Below are 15,726 nucleotides of genomic sequence, written 5' to 3'. Positions count from 1 at the left end.
AACAGTTAGGGTGACCTTCCACCTCAACTGACCTAATCTGCATAATTTACCACAGGCATGCACAGAGGCTTGTCTTCTAGGCAATTCTAAATCCCATCAGATTGACTAACAAGATTAACTAACTACCTCAGAAGAATGAGTAAAGAACCTGGAGCTGGGGTCTGGAGAGATGATCAGTATTAAGAGCACTGGCTGTTCTTGCAGAGGACCTGGGTTCAATTCCAAGCTCCCACATGGTAGCTCACAACTGCATGTCTAACTCTAGTTCCAGGGATTCTGACAGACATACATGCAGGCAAAACACCAAACACAGAAAAAATTTAAAAATAATAAAGGCCCTGAAATGAGGTAGCAGCTAGATTTATTGTATGTATTAGTAGTTTAAGTAGGTCACAAGAAAGGGATGAAGCTCTCGTTTTTCCTTTTATTGTTAGTCCCTCATGGGAGAATGTCACATTAAAGTTAGTTTATGACTACTTCCTCACATACTTGTGAGAGCCTCATGAGACAAGTACAATTGTACTAATAAGAAATAGTAGTTAAAAAGTGACACACCCAAAACCCAAGCTGAGGCTGCTTTCTGCTCTTTCCTGTCCATCTCAGTGCTACTGGTTAAGCTTGGTCTCCATACTGGAGGTTTTAGGCTAAAGTGATTATTACAATTACAACCTTTTGAAAAATATTTATTGAATATAAATAAATGTCCTATATATTAAATATCAAGAAATATTCATTATTCATTACAAGTCAGGCTATAATACTGAGGGAACCATGGAATCAAAATAGCAACTCATGATTCAGTAGTGACAGTTCATTTCAACATTAAGCAGAGTATAACTTGCTCACATGACACAACAAAACCTATCAAAAGAAGCCATCACTTAAACCCACCTACAATATCACAATGGACAATGGTTTTGAAGCATACTATCAACAGTCTCAGTCTCACCAATAATCTTTACCTTATCAATGTATCAAGTCACTGAGACTGCATTTAAACTACCATAGAATTTAGCGTTTCATTTCCTTGGTTTTATTTCAAACTACTGTTAATTAATGGAAACAAGTCATACAAAGTCAAAGGTACTTTTCAGTTAGTCTTTCCTAAGAGAAAAAAAAAATCAAATTTTAGTGAAAGAAAGCTTCCTCCAAAGCAATGAAGTTCTTAATGGAAAAAAATAAAAAAAAAAAACTAACAAACACAGGAGCAGTATAATTAGCTTTTCCTTCAAAGAAAGGAGAGAAACCTAAATCTGTTTGGCAAATTAGGAAATATTTCCTAGTCCCAGAATAGGTTTATTTTTGTTTTGTTTTTCGTTTTTGTACATCACGTGTTGGATGCTGCAAGTCTACGAAGCTGGGATCTGTGGCAGTCCAAATTCATCTACCAGTACTCCATCCTGTGAGAAGAAACTGAGGATCAGGGCTGCTCTTTGACTTGGTAAAAAAATAATTATTTAGTAGTCAAAAGTCATGTCCAAATGTTTAAACAATCAGAACTAAAATCTCACTCAGAAACTGACAATGAGCCTTTCCATGAAAGGGAAAGGGCTTGATGAATGACGAAAAGAACTAAAAAGGATTCAAGGGGGAGGTGCTGTGCAGGGTGAGGAAACAAGAGGAGGAACTCGGGAAGAAGAAAGGTGGTGGGCAGCCACAGAAGACACAAGAAGGGCCCTTGCCTCTAAGTACATTATTTTTACCTTCATAGACTGGAAAATCCTTGAAGGGAGTGTCTCAGATGGGCAGTCACTTCACACCCTGTGCTCTGCCATCTTTACAGTGGAAGAACACTTGCCCAGTATATGTGAGGCCCCAAGTTAACATAACACAGATGCCTCAGGGACTTGTCACGAGGAAACCGAAACGGTGAGTCATACCAGTGTCACAAAAATAGCCTCAGTATAATTACAAAACAGTACACAATTATAAAATTTACTTAATTACTGTGCACCTGGGACTTTAAGAAGTCAGAAGTGATAGAGTGGAGTGGGCAGAAGACAAGGTTGAAACCATCCATTCTGAACCCAAGGGAGGAGCACATTCACAGAGGCCGTCTATGAAGACCTAGGAAACTCTCTGCTCCCCACATTTTATAGCGAGGGAAAGTAGTATTTAGAGCTATGCTGCCTAGTTTGTCAACTTGATACAAGCTATAGTTAACCGACAGGAGGGACCAAACTGAGAAAATGCCAGCATGAGATGGGCAGTAGGCAAGCCTATTGAGCTTTTTCTTAATTAGTGATTGATGAGGGATGGCACAGCTCACTGTGGTGGTGCCATAAGAAAGCAGGTTGAGTGAGCCATGAAGAGTAGGTCAGTAAGCAATACCCCTCTCCACAGCCTCTGCATCAGCTCCTGCTTCCATGTTCCTGTCCTATTAGTGTTCTTGCCCTGAATTTCTTCAGTGATGAACTATAATGTGGAAGTAAAAGTTGAAGAACTCTTTCCTTCCCAATTTGCTTTTGGTCATTGTGTTTTATCATAGGAATGGTAACACTAAGACAAGAGAGAAACACAAATTTCTAATTTGCTCAGAACTATATAGTTAATAAAGGCAGATTTAGGACTGGACCCCACACTCAAACATTCTGTCAACTGTACTATGAGTACTCAGTGTCCTTATTAAGACAAAACCAGGGCCATAAATATCCAATGCCAAATAACACATTACGCTAGCAACTAAGAGGGAGTGAGATTTTATAAGCGTAAAGGTACTATTTATGATGACAATTATGCAATATAAGGTAGGGTTTTAAGTCCTTCACATTTCAGTTCATTTCACTTCATATACAAGACCTTAATTGCTTTAAGTAATACTCATGTGAGATACTTCATGTATGTAAGCAAGCAATAGAAAAGCTCAAAGCAGCTCAGTGATGCCAGTGTCAGGAATCCTAGTTTGCTTCCTTTGTTGAACTAGGTTCTTTTAACATGAAGCTTCTCTCCCACCCCAAAGCAGGGTCTTTATGTACCTCAGGTTGGCTTCCAGCTCACTGGGTAGCTAAGATGTCTTTAACTTCTAATCCTCCTGCCTCTACTTCCTCAGTATTGGCATTACAGGGGTGTGGCAGCACACCTATGTAGGAAGCTGGGGATTGCGTCCAAGCCTTTTTGCATACTAGGCAAGCATTCTGTCAACTGAGCTAATCTCAGCCTTACTTTTTAAGTTTTATACTTAAAATTTATACTTCATAGTTTAAACAATCAAATACACAATTAAGTAGTATGTCCAGAGTGGGTGTTCTTTCTCATCTTTCCCTCCCTGCACCCAATATTTCTTTACTTTTTGTGTATGAGTTCCTGTATATATGCCTGTGCACCATGTACATAACTTGTGTCTGTGAAGGCCAGACAAGGGCTTTGGATCCCTTGGAAACTGCAGTTACATATGGTTGTGAGCCAACATGTAGGTGTTGGGAATTGAACTCAGGTCCTCTGCAAGACAGTGAGCACTCAATTACTGAGCCAACATGTTAATCAGGAGTGAGACCACTCAAAAGCTAAGTAGAGAAGTGGGTTGCCTACAGGCTCAGCTACCTATGAGGCTACGGCCAAAGGATTGCTTGATTTCAGGAGTAAAGGACACCTGAGACCCTGTCTCTAAATTAATTTAACAAAACAAAACAAAAACCAGACTGGGAATATTAATCAGTAGAATGTGCTTGCTTAACAAATGTGAGTCTGTAAGATAAATTACCAGCAACACAAAGACACACACACACACACACCAAAACAACTAATACTTTCACTAAGCAAGGCTCATGTACGTATCAACAATGCTTTCCTAGGAAATGGTAAAACCTGTAAATACTACGCAGTGCTAGCGTACAAGCTGAGGACATATATTGTACAAACTGTCATTGTATATGTAAAGATAGCTGGCCTACTGGTAGAGGCCTGAAAGCTCAGAAGCAGTCTGGAGAAGTTGATGAGACCCAACTCAAAAGAAGATATTGCTTCGGTGAAAGAGTACTTGCTCAGTAGGCAGAAGGCCCAGGAAAAACAAAACAAAACAAAACAAAACATTTGTTAGCCTCAGGGCATTGTTTATGCAGCTAATTAGTTGCCCAGTGCAGGAACACTGGACTGCCAAGGGTTTCTAAAACAGTCCACACAGCTGTTAAACTTAAAGATCCTATTTTAGATTTCCAGATTGGTGGACATAAAACCTTTATCATGTTGCATAGAAATACTTAGTATATATGCATACATGCAGGCAAAACTCATAAACAGAAAATAAATCTTAAAAGGAGAACACCTCACCTTGTGGACACAAAGTTTTCTGTTAGACTGTTTGCACTACAGACAGTACCTTGAGGACAAATAATACCTTGTTTTTTGTATCAGTGGGAACACCTTCTGGAATTGCAGGTGCGGAAGCTGCTTCGTCCAGGTAAGAAGTATCTTCATCAGCCAGAAGCTCATCGCCCAGCGCATCCAGCTCTGAAATTAAAGAGGCTGTGTTACAGTAAATGTGAAGAGGAACTGGCTGTTATGTCACAAAGTCAGCAAATGACTTGTTATGAGTAAATACAACGCAAAGGGAAAGAGACTTTAGTTCTTTTTGTTTTTAAGATTTACTTATTTATTATGTATACAGTGTTCTGCCTGCATGTACACCTGCATACCAGAACTCATTATAGATGGTTGTGAAGCACCCATATGGTTGCTGGGAATTGAGCTCAGGACCTCTGTAAGAACAGCCAGTGCTCTGAGCCATCTCTCCAGCCCCATCAACTTTAGTACTTAATCTTTTTATTTGTTCTTTGACACAGGGTCTGACTTGTAATCCTACTTGGCCTGGAACTCAGAGATACACCCATGTTGGGAAAGTGATTAATTTCTAGTTGCAAAGTGAAAGGTGACCATAAGAAAATTTCAAGGAAACCAGTATATAACATTTATGAAAAACAAAAACAAAACAGTCAATCAGCTCACCACAGGTTTACAGGGTCCCTGACTTAATGACAAGGCTATCCTTGTGAGTTGGCAAATTCAAACCTGATAATTCTAACACAAATGTAAAAAAAAAGAAAAAGAAAAATCTCATTTATTGATGGACTTAAAGGAAAGCAGTGCAAAGAGGTGCAGGGCTACCGAACATCATTAGATGTTCAACCATTAGGTGAAGTCAGGCTGTAGGAATAACTGAAGTAAAATACTAGTAGCAGGTAGGGAGTCATCAGGGGAAAACTTAAGACAGAAAATTAAAAAAATAAATTACGCTAAAGGAGAAAATGCTCTAGGTAAAAATGGGGATGAAGAGGGAAGGAGGGGAAAAGGCAGAGTGTGATAGAAAGCCATAGAAAATCCAGTATGGGTTGGTTCAGTTGTGCTATAAACTGACAACGGAGATGATACCTCCCTCTTCTGCATTCAACCAAAGGTCCATCTCTCTGTGTCTGCATCTCTCTCTGTATCTACATCACACTATCTACACCACCATCACTCCTCATGTAACTAGAACAGCTTTATTCTTCCGCCTTCCCACTTGTCATCTCAAGGTCTCATGCTTGTCCCACACCACCACCAGGTTACAGTCCTTGTTCTGTGCTTTCAGTGGCATCTCACACTTCTTCCCAATCATGTATGTGCTTACAAGTAAGGATCACTGCTAGTAGAGAGGTTATATAAATGCAAGGGTGAGGCTGGTAAAATGGCACTGCAATTAAGCCCTACAACTAATTTCAATCCCTGGGATCCACCTAGTAGAAACAGAACTGGCTCCTGCAGTTGCCCTTTGACCTCCACAAGCATGGCCAGGGACTGACATGTCCCTCCATAAATAAATAAAGTGATAACAACAACAACAACAAAAAGAATGTGGGACTCACATTTGTTTTCTTCAACATACCATAAAAACCTCAAGTCAAGAGGAAAATAATAGAGAAAGGCTAAGCCGAAGACACAGACACCAAGCACAGTGAACCTTAGGATTTCTCCACCCCAGTGATGCTGCTCAGGCAGGAAAGAGGATGCAGCTGCCTCACAGGCTCTTTGCCTACAAACTGTACTATAACCAAATCCTAGAGGATCCTGATAGGGATCCTGATAGGAACTGTTTTTCGTGTTTTTTTTTTTTTTTTTTTTTTTTTTTTTTTGAGACAGGGTGTCTCTACATAGCCCTGGCTGTCCTGGAACTCTATGTAGACCAGGTCAGCCTTGAACTCTCACAAATCTGCTTGTCTCTGCCTCTAGGATGTTGAAAGTAAAGGCATATGCCAGCATGCCCAGCAGGCTGATAGGAATGTATTTTTTTGTTTTGTTTTGAGATAGGGTTTCTCTGTAGCCTTGGTTGTCCTGAAACTCACTATGTAGATTAGGCTGGCCTTGAACTTTTAGAGCTCTGCCTGCCTCTGCCTCCCGTGCTGAGATTAAAGGTGTGTGCCACCACTGCCCAGCAAGGCTAGGGTCTGACAGAAATTTTAAGCAGCTTTTGGGTACAGGTCCCAGGCAGGTACTCCTGTCCAGGCTCTGAAGTAATGTACACAGCACTCCCTCACCTGCTTCCAGGTCATCCTCATCCAACTCTGGGGTGCCATAGCTGCGCCCCAATGCTTCTTGGATCTCATTTGCATCTTCCATCATATCTTCCAGTTGGTCTTGTAAATCCTACAGAAATACACATGACAGGGTTTTCTTTCTTTGCCTTTTAAATGAGTTTAATTCAAGGTGACACAGAATTCATAGTAGAACAAAGCAGGCTCTGGAATGACTCAGACTCAGTTTATTCTAAACTGACAGCTGAGATAGTCTTAGCTGAATGAAAAGTAGAGACAGTGAGCCACTGTATAATTTTTTTAAACAAAAGTTAATTATAATGTACAGCAGGCACTAATTTTAGCTATAGGTGGCATAAGATGTCACCGCAGGAACTTCAGATACTTAAACAGGAATGGAAAAGGGTCACTGTCATCTCAGGTAAAAGGAACAGCTTACTTTTTCCCAGATTTCTCAATTCCTCTGCTTTGGCTTCTACCTCCCAAGTTTCTTCTGCCCATCTTTCTGTTTCTGCCTAAAAGCCTTATCTTCCTCGTCCTCCTTGGCTTTTCTTTGACCTTCTGGCCTGACATGACACCTGTAGCCCTTTCTCAACTCTTACTTTAGCATTATTTCTATTTGTGCATCTATGTATGTGCATCTGCACATGGCTGAGGAGGCCAGAAGAGGCTGACAGATGCCTTGGAGCTGGAGTTATAGGCAGTTGTGGGACTCAAACTCTGGACTCTGGTCCTCAGTAACAGCAATATGTGCTCAACTGCTGATCCATCTCTCTAGCCCCATCATTACTGTTATTTATATTATTATTGCTATTATTACTATTTGAAGTGTAAGGAAGCAAGTCTTATTGAGAAGGCCTTATTTTCATCATCTAGATTTTCCCTTGAATCTTAGAAATGAGAATTATAATTATAAATTATTTTTAAAATTAAATTTATTTATTTATTCATACGCACGTGTTTGTGTGTGTGCATACAGGGATGTCGGAGCATGCCATTAGTGCACAAGGAGAAATCAGAACAACCTGCAGGAGTTGGTGCTCTCCTTTCACCGTGTGGGTCCCAGAGACTGAACTCAGGTCATCAGGCTTGGTGATATTTGTGCTCACCTGCTGGGCCATCTTGCTGGCCCCAATGAAATTAAAGCTGCCAGTGACATAACACATTCTCAGGAGCAGTTCACCTCTCTACAGGATGGTAGCTAGAAACTGGCTTCAGTAGACCAGGAAGATGCTCCAGAGGTCTCCTGAAGGTGGCCCAGTTGGACCTCAAATGCACTCTGTAATTAAGGACCTTAAATTCTTAATTCTCTACCTCCCGAATTCTGGGATTAAGGTGTATGTCACCAGGACATCTTCTGGCTTCCACTTTTCCTTCTCCTCAGTACTTGGAATTGAACTTCTTCTTGGTGGTGGTGGTACTGGAGAGTGAACTGGGGCAGTGTGACAAAGGTGTCCTCTGTGGGAGCATTAACCCTGAGCTAAAGACCCTGCACAAGTCTTGTACTGCTTAATGAGAAGCAGTATCAAAGCCTTCAAGGGCTGGAGAGATGGCCCAGTGGTTAACAGCACTGGGTTAGTTAGTGGCTGTTCTTCCAGATGACCTGTGTTTGATTCCCAGCACCCATATGTAACTCCAGTGCTAAGGGATCTGATGTCCTCTTCTGGCTCCTGTGGGACAGATGGTGCACAGACATACATGTAGGCAATCACTAATACACATAAAATGAAAAAAAAAAAATTAAATCTTTTTAAAATCTATTGTTGTTGTTGTTGTTCTGTTTTTCAAGACAGGGTTTCTCTGTGTGGAACCTTGGCTATCCTGGACTTGCTTTTGTAGACCAGGCTGGCCTCGAACTCACAGAGATCCACCTGTCTCTGCCTCCCAAGTGTTAGGATTAAAGGCATATGCCAACCACTGCCTGCCTAATATTTTAAATCTTAAAAACAAAACAGAACACAAATAAACAACAACAAAAAAACTAAGTGCCACCACCCTTCTGGTGGTTCTGGGATGAAGCCAGAGTTTTGACTGCAGTCACCCAGTGTGCCACCACTATGCTCTGGCCTTAGCTCTGTTATTCTCATTTGGATTATTGGACTAGCGATATGGCTTACAGTTAAGACCACATACTGTTCTTCAAGGACCTGAGTTTGGCTGCTAGCACCCATGTAGGAGGCAGTAACTCCAGATACAGGGGACCTGATTCCCTCTTCTGGCCTCACAGTACAACTACACTGACTCACATGCATATACATAATTTAAATCTTTTAAGAAGAGGAGGGGTTACTTGGGTTAATGCTTTAGCAGTTAAGAGCACTTACTGCTCTTGTAGAGGACCTGGGTTCCATTTCCAGAACCCCCAAGATAGCTTACAACTACCTGTAACTCCAGTTTCATGGGATCTGATACCTCTTCTGGCCAGGCACACATATAGTACACATACAAACATGCAGAAAAAACACTCATATGTATTAAATAAATAAACAAACCCTTTTTTGTTTTTTTTTTCAAGACAGGGTTTTCTGTTTAGCCTTGGCTGTCCTGGACTCAATTTATAGACCACGTTGGCCTCAAACTCATAGAGCTCCACCTGCCTCTGCCTCCCTGAGTGTTGGGATTACAGGTGCAGCACCATACCCGGCTTAGTAAACATTTTTTATGGGATCATTAAGAGCCATATTTCATATGGCTGCTGTAAAATTTATTGTAATACTGTATACAAAACAGCCCTTCAGGCCAGCCTGGGCAACTTAGTGAGACCTTGTCTAAAAACTAAATGAATTTTAGAAAGTGGAAAAAGAGAGATGAGGCATAGCACTTGCCTAGCATGCACAAGGCCTTATGTTCAATCTTCAACCACCAAGACCAAAAAAGTGGGCCAAGCATCAGCACGCTCTTAACATACAGAGTATGAAGACACTAGCAGCTTTCCTTCAGTACCAGAGTTTCCTATAGGAGGCATGTAGGTATGTGTACTCTCAGATAAGCACCTGGGAAACCAGGAATGTTAAACAAGAGGGGCTGTCTTTTCAAAGGGAGAGAGATATAGCTTGTTTTTTGCCCAGAAGGCTGGGAGCAGAGGCAGCTAAGAGCCTGGCGACCTCTGAACTACTGGATGGGCAGGCCATAAGACTCCCCGAGCCTCATCATTGGCATTTTACTTTAAGCCTGATAAATTAGTTAATTTATAGAACCTACCTTTATAAAAGTGTCACTTGTACTTTATAAGAATTTTGATGTAATCATGTCTTAACCTTTGTTATACACATGGGATTGAGTTAATTATGACCAGGATTTTTTTTCCAAATTGTGCTGTGCTTATGTATGCCTCAAATAAAGGTCCTGGAGTCAAAATCACAACGTTTGAACCAGCACCAGCTACTGAATCATGTTGAACCAAATTTTCTTCTTGCCTCCCCCCGCCCACTCTGCTGACCATGGTGTTTGCAGTCATATAAAAGCAGCTCACACGTATCTGTAACTCTCACTCCAAGGCATCCAACACACTCTTCTGGCCTTGGAAGAGACTGCATGCACATGCATAAACCCCATACAAAGAATGCCCTTCATTCCTACTGAAGATAGAGATGACCAAAGAACACCTTTGTGAAATTAGAAAAATGCCTGGGACATAGCAACTGTTCACACAACAAAACACTGCTTGACTAGAACAACTAGTTGTTGCCTTTAACTACTACATACTTTCTGGGCCCTAAATGTGGCCAGGTATCGTTCAGAGCAATGGAGATAAAGACTGAATGAACAAAATCTAATCCCTTCCTTCAAGAAGAGACACATTTTGGCCAAGTGGTGGTGGTGCACACCTTTAATCCCAGCACTCGGGAGGCAGAGGCAGGTGAATCTCTGAGTTTGAGGCCAGCCTGGTCTATAGAGTGAGCCCAGGACAGCCAAGGCTACACAGAGAAATCCTGTCTCAAAAAACAAAGAAAAGAAAAGAAAAAAAAGAAAGAAGGGAAAGAAAGAAAGAAAGAAGACAGACATTCTAATGAGAGGGTAAATGCTCTACTGTAGATGAAGAAAAAGAAAGCCTTTTTCCTTTAAGGGCATGACTCACTCCTGCCACCTCTGCAAGCCATGTAGGAAGTTTACCTGACAGCTCACTAACTGTGTACCGAGACTCACAGGTTTAAAACCTAAACCCTAAAAGAAATGTTCTTCAAGAAGCTAATTTATTACCAAAATGTAAAAAAAAAAAAGAAAGAAAGAAAGAAAGAAAATTTACTAGAAAAGGGGACTAACTTGTGTTAAGCACTTTACACACATATTCTCATGTAACATCTGTGGTGCACACCTCTAAGCACTCAGAAGGTTTTTTTTTTTTTTTAATGGAACAATAGTCAAGACAGTTCACTTATTCTAGCTGTATAACAACTGTGTGTGGTGTTAGGGTCTTTGCACTAGCAGTGAGGGAACTGAGAACTCTGGTGTCTTTCCCTTTCCTGAAGTCACCACACCAGCAAACTGCAGGCCCAGGACTCCATTCTTTTTTATGTGTTTCTCACCACATACACTTATTCTCAACCTTGCAACAAGCACACATCTTACAAAAACCAGTAGACAGCTCACCTCAATCTGGTCAACTCTCACTTGCTTATATGCCTTCTTCATTTCCTTTACTCCCAATTTCATGGCATCAACCTAATAAAGGGCAGAAGAAGTACAATGTATTTGTTGTTTTATATTAAAAGACCAAGAAGTTGAACTCACAAATACTAGGCAACCATCCTACCACTGTGTTTCATCCCCAGCCCAGAAAATATACTATATTGAGAAGTCATGTTTGTGATGGAGAGATGTCCCAGTGATTCACAGCATTTGTTGCTCTTACAGAGGACCTGAGTTAGATTCCCAGTATCTACATGCTCACAACCATCTGTAACTCTGGATCCAGGGGATCTGATGCTCTCTTCTGACTCCTTTGGCACTAGGTACACATGCAAGCAAAATATTTAAACACAGAAAGTCATATTTGCTATCCATCTTTTAAAGTCCACTGGAAAGTATATGAGGTTAAAAATTAAAATGAAGCTGGGAGGTGGTACTCAGGAAGCAGAGGCAGGAGGATCTCTGTGAGTTCAAGGCCAGCCTGCTCTACAGAGTGAGTTCCAGAACAGCCAGGGTTACAGAGAGAAACCTTGTCTCGAAAACCAAGCAACAACAACAACGAAAATTAAAACAGGAAAAGGAGCTTTGGGCATACCGTGGTCTTAGTGTCCTTCAGTGACTGGATGGTGTAATTAGCTTGCTCCATGTTAAAGGACTGTTGGGCAAGGTTGTCTCGCTGTTGCTCATACCTTTTTGGAGTGAAAATTAGAAATGTGAGCCAGATATAAACCCTTAAGAAAGCAGCCTTAATACAGACAAACAAGCCAAAATAAAAATCATTTAAGAACTATCCTCTCTTACAAAACACCTCCAGAATCGTTTTCCCTTTTATGTACTTGAGTTTTAACTACCCCACTTAAGAACATAGTGTTTGCTCCTTTTTTAAATTTTTGAGGAAGGTCTTGTAGTCAGGCCAGACACAAACTTGTAGTGATCCTCCTGCTTCAGCTTCCCAAATGCTGGTAATGCAGGTTTGTGTCACCACTCCCAAAACTTGCTCTGTATCTTATTTCATCTTATTTACATTTTTCTAATTATTTCCAAAGATAAATTCTCAGAAGTGAAATTTTTGGCGCAAAGGGTAAGACTTTATTTTTAAGGTTCTTCATATATATTGGTAAGTGTTTTTCAGGTAGACTCAAAATAACCCTGTATTCATAACTAGGTTATCCAGCAGACTTTAATATAATGTCTGATACTTGAAATAGCCTTTAAAATAATGTTTTGTATCATATTATAATACTATGTCAAAGACTATGTCATCATGATCTTTACACAACATTAGGAAACTCTCAAATTAGCAGAAAAAAATTCATGACCTAGGAAACTGGTAGATGAATTCATTAAGTTAGTCATGGTGACACATGGAGGCTGAGCCAGGAGACTGGAGGTGGGGGCCAGCCTTGGGTACATAGCAAAATCCTGTCTCTAAAAACAGACACAGGGAAAAAAGGAAAAAAAAAAAAAAAGATAGCTTATATAGAAAACACAATATAGTTTTAGTTTCCTAGGACTCTAGATATATTTTCCAAGTTTCTGCAATAAATCTATATTTCTTTCCTTTTTTTGTTTGCTTATTTTTATTTTTATTTTTTGAGGCAGGGACTCATGTAGCCTAGGATGATCTAGAATTTATTAGGCAAGGGTAGCTTTGAACCCCTGTTCTTCTTGCCTCCATATGACAAGTGTTAGGTTTACAGGTATGTACCACCATGCTCAGTTTATTTACTTGAGACAGGGTCTTATGTAGCCAAGGCTACCCTTGATTTCTCTATGTAGCCAAGGCTCATAGGCTCCTGGTCCTCCTTCTTCTACCTCCAAAGTGCTAGGATCACAAGCCTAGGCCAACAAAGTCAAACTGTATTCCTTCCATAAGAAAAAACAAAATATTTTAAAACCAATTGCTACTAAGGTTAATAGTTCTAATGTAACATATCTTGGTCATTCTAGACATTATTAGTTCTTTTTCCTAGTGTGATTTAAGACTTTTAAAAAAATGGAAGACAGCATCTGATATATTGTTACAAACTCATTTTAAAATTGGAACACAGCCATCCATAATTTTTCTGTTTTCCTACAAGCTGATTATACCTAGCTTCTACAACTCCACAGATGATCTCATAGGCTGAGCAGTCCACGTATTAGTTGGGTTTTTCACAAACACTGGGGCATAGTAGTCAAAAACAAATTCTGGACATTTATTCTGGTGAGAGAGAATTAATATTTAGTACCCTAACTTTACAAACAAAACCAAAAAGACCATACTAACTAAACAATTGGACACCAAACAATATAAACCTGGCCAGCCAAAATAAGTCACTGGTACCATATGGCTACTTAAACTTAATTTAGTAACATTAAATAGTGGAAGTTTTTGGAACTCTGTAAGAAAATCAAGATTATTTAGAAAATGATATGAAAGCTGGAAAGAATGGAAGACCTTTGCTTTGGGCTTAAACTGTTCTTAGAAAGGAGATGGTGCATATGACTTACATCCGCTTTTGCTTTAAAACCCTCAGGGCTTTCTGTTTGACCATGTTCTGAGGAGAAAAACAGACTTAATAAAAAAAGAGGGAACACATATGGCAAAAGAAGTCTCCCATATGCTCAGACCCGCACACCTACTTGCTTTCTTCTCCAGATAATAGACACAGAGGTTCCTTGGGTCTATTCTTCCCTTCAAGCACAGGCAAGCCTTAGTGCCCTTCATACCCCACACCTCAGTACCCTGAACTACTCTTCCTTTTCCTGATGCATTTTATTTCCATTTCCAGCCCCCAAAGTGCCCTCTGTGTATATCCAGCTGCCTTCAATTTAAACACAACATGCTCAACCTCTATCATGTCCTCATGTTTGAAACAATTTATAATGGCCCCACCAATCTCTCCCTTTCAGAGTCTGAAACCTCTACATCAACCTTTGTTTCCTCCCTTTGTTGGTTCTTCATGCAGATTTATCAAATACTACAATATTGTAAACATAGTGCCATGTAGGTGACTTGTTAATCTTCACACTATAATATATGAATTATTTTAACAGATGAGAATATTGAAGCTCAGTGATGCACTGGCTCACACTGTTAATAAGTTAAGTAGTTGAAAAAAAAAAGATAGTTATATATATCCATAGTCTATTAAGTAGCGATATTATTAGAACATTGGTCTTACATGCTAATTCAGTACTTTTTCCTTGCCTGCCACTGTATTATATATATATATATATATGTATCCTGACCCGATCAGACTGACAATATCTGGATTCTGAGAACAACCAATTCTTCCTCTCCAGAGTGAGACCTTTTCAGTAGAGCATGTTATGCTTTTGGACATGTGATCAGCATCTTCTACAGCCTCCCTCTTGTATCTGGCTATTACTCTCTCTTCTCTGAAGCATTATGTCCTCCCATTTCTCTTCACCAAATTGTGTGTGTGTGTGTGTGTGTGTGTGTGTGTGTATATATATATTTTTTTTTTGGACCCTTCACCATTCCCTACACAGTACTTCCTACAGTTGTCACTAACCTTACCTTGGCAGGACCCTCTCTCATCTTCTTGATTTGATCCTTATATTTCACTAGCTCAGCATCCAATCGGGAAATCTTTTTGTCAATGGATTCTGCCCTGCTATCCACCTGGGAGGAAAATGTCAAATGCAATGGTAATTATTGTAATATCTTTATATGAGCAGGAGGAGAGGAATATAGATAAAACAAACAGGATACAGCAAAAGGTGGAAGTTAGTGGTTTACTTAATTTAAGTGTGCGAAGTTCCTGCCAGGACCTTTAGAGGGCTTCATAAACTCTCTCCCACCTCCCAGAATCTGATGTAGCAGCTCTCCCTCGAGACAAACTGGGCTGGCTGAGATTTCCAAGTGGGAGACTAGTCAGTTTGGGGACTCTGCATGAAGGTATATGCAACGAGCCAATGGACGCAGTTAACATCAAACCTAACGCCATTTCCACCATCAGGTTTAATCTGGACGGGCCAATGTTCAGAATTTTGTGCTACTCAAATCCAGGACTAAGGTACAGATATGCTAACCTTGACATGGGTGAGGAAAGAGGAATGAAAATAGGATTGTTAAAGGGCCAGGTAAGACGAAATGGGGTGTAGGGTCCTAGGTAGGATAGGTTGGAATGTGAGGACCAGAGCGAGAAAGGGATGGGGCACAGTGGGCATCAGAAAGTGCAGTAAGGTGAGGTAGTGATGACGTTAGGGTGTCTCTGGTTTGTGGGTTCAGGGACGACCTAGAAAACAGGAAGGAAAGGGTGGGGATGGAGAAGATTGAGGTTTAATGGGCCCGAACCAAGAATGGGGTGGAGTAGGACTTCAGGATGGGAGGCTCGGAGAGTCTAGGTATACAAAGTCAAATGCCCACCGTCCCAATGCAGTCAGTCAGGCTAGGTGGCGGAGCCTTGGGTTTCGCTTTTCCGAAGAATCGGTTCATCTTGGCCGGCGGCGTAGAAACAAACACTAGAAGAAAACCAGAAACGGAAGCGTACTCGCTCCGGTTTCAGTTTCCGGGTCCCTCCCACCTTTCCCCACATGCGCAAGCGCAATGTGGCGCAAAGTTTCCCAATCCTTTTTCCGGGTT

General features: G+C 40.7%; 1 protein-coding gene across 1 annotated transcript; it reads right to left on the bottom strand.

The window, feature by feature from the left end:
* Positions 1–667: 667 nt before the first annotated feature.
* On the bottom strand, positions 668–15,642 carry Chmp5 (charged multivesicular body protein 5). Its single transcript, XM_021634491.2, has 8 exons — positions 15,511–15,642; positions 14,659–14,763; positions 13,626–13,672; positions 11,728–11,821; positions 11,094–11,165; positions 6,507–6,615; positions 4,334–4,446; positions 668–1,400 (listed from the first exon to the last, which is right to left on the bottom strand). The coding sequence occupies exons 1-8, from the start codon at positions 15,577–15,579 to the stop codon at positions 1,350–1,352; spliced, it is 660 nt and encodes a 219-aa protein (XP_021490166.1). The 5' UTR covers positions 15,580–15,642; the 3' UTR covers positions 668–1,349.
* Positions 15,643–15,726: the final 84 nt, after the last annotated feature.

The sequence above is a fragment of the Meriones unguiculatus genome, chromosome 1, assembly GCF_030254825.1.
Source record: "Meriones unguiculatus strain TT.TT164.6M chromosome 1, Bangor_MerUng_6.1, whole genome shotgun sequence".
Taxonomy (NCBI): domain Eukaryota; kingdom Metazoa; phylum Chordata; class Mammalia; order Rodentia; family Muridae; genus Meriones; species Meriones unguiculatus.
Note: the sequence above shows the minus strand (reverse complement) of the source record. Positions and strands in the feature narration are given on the sequence as shown.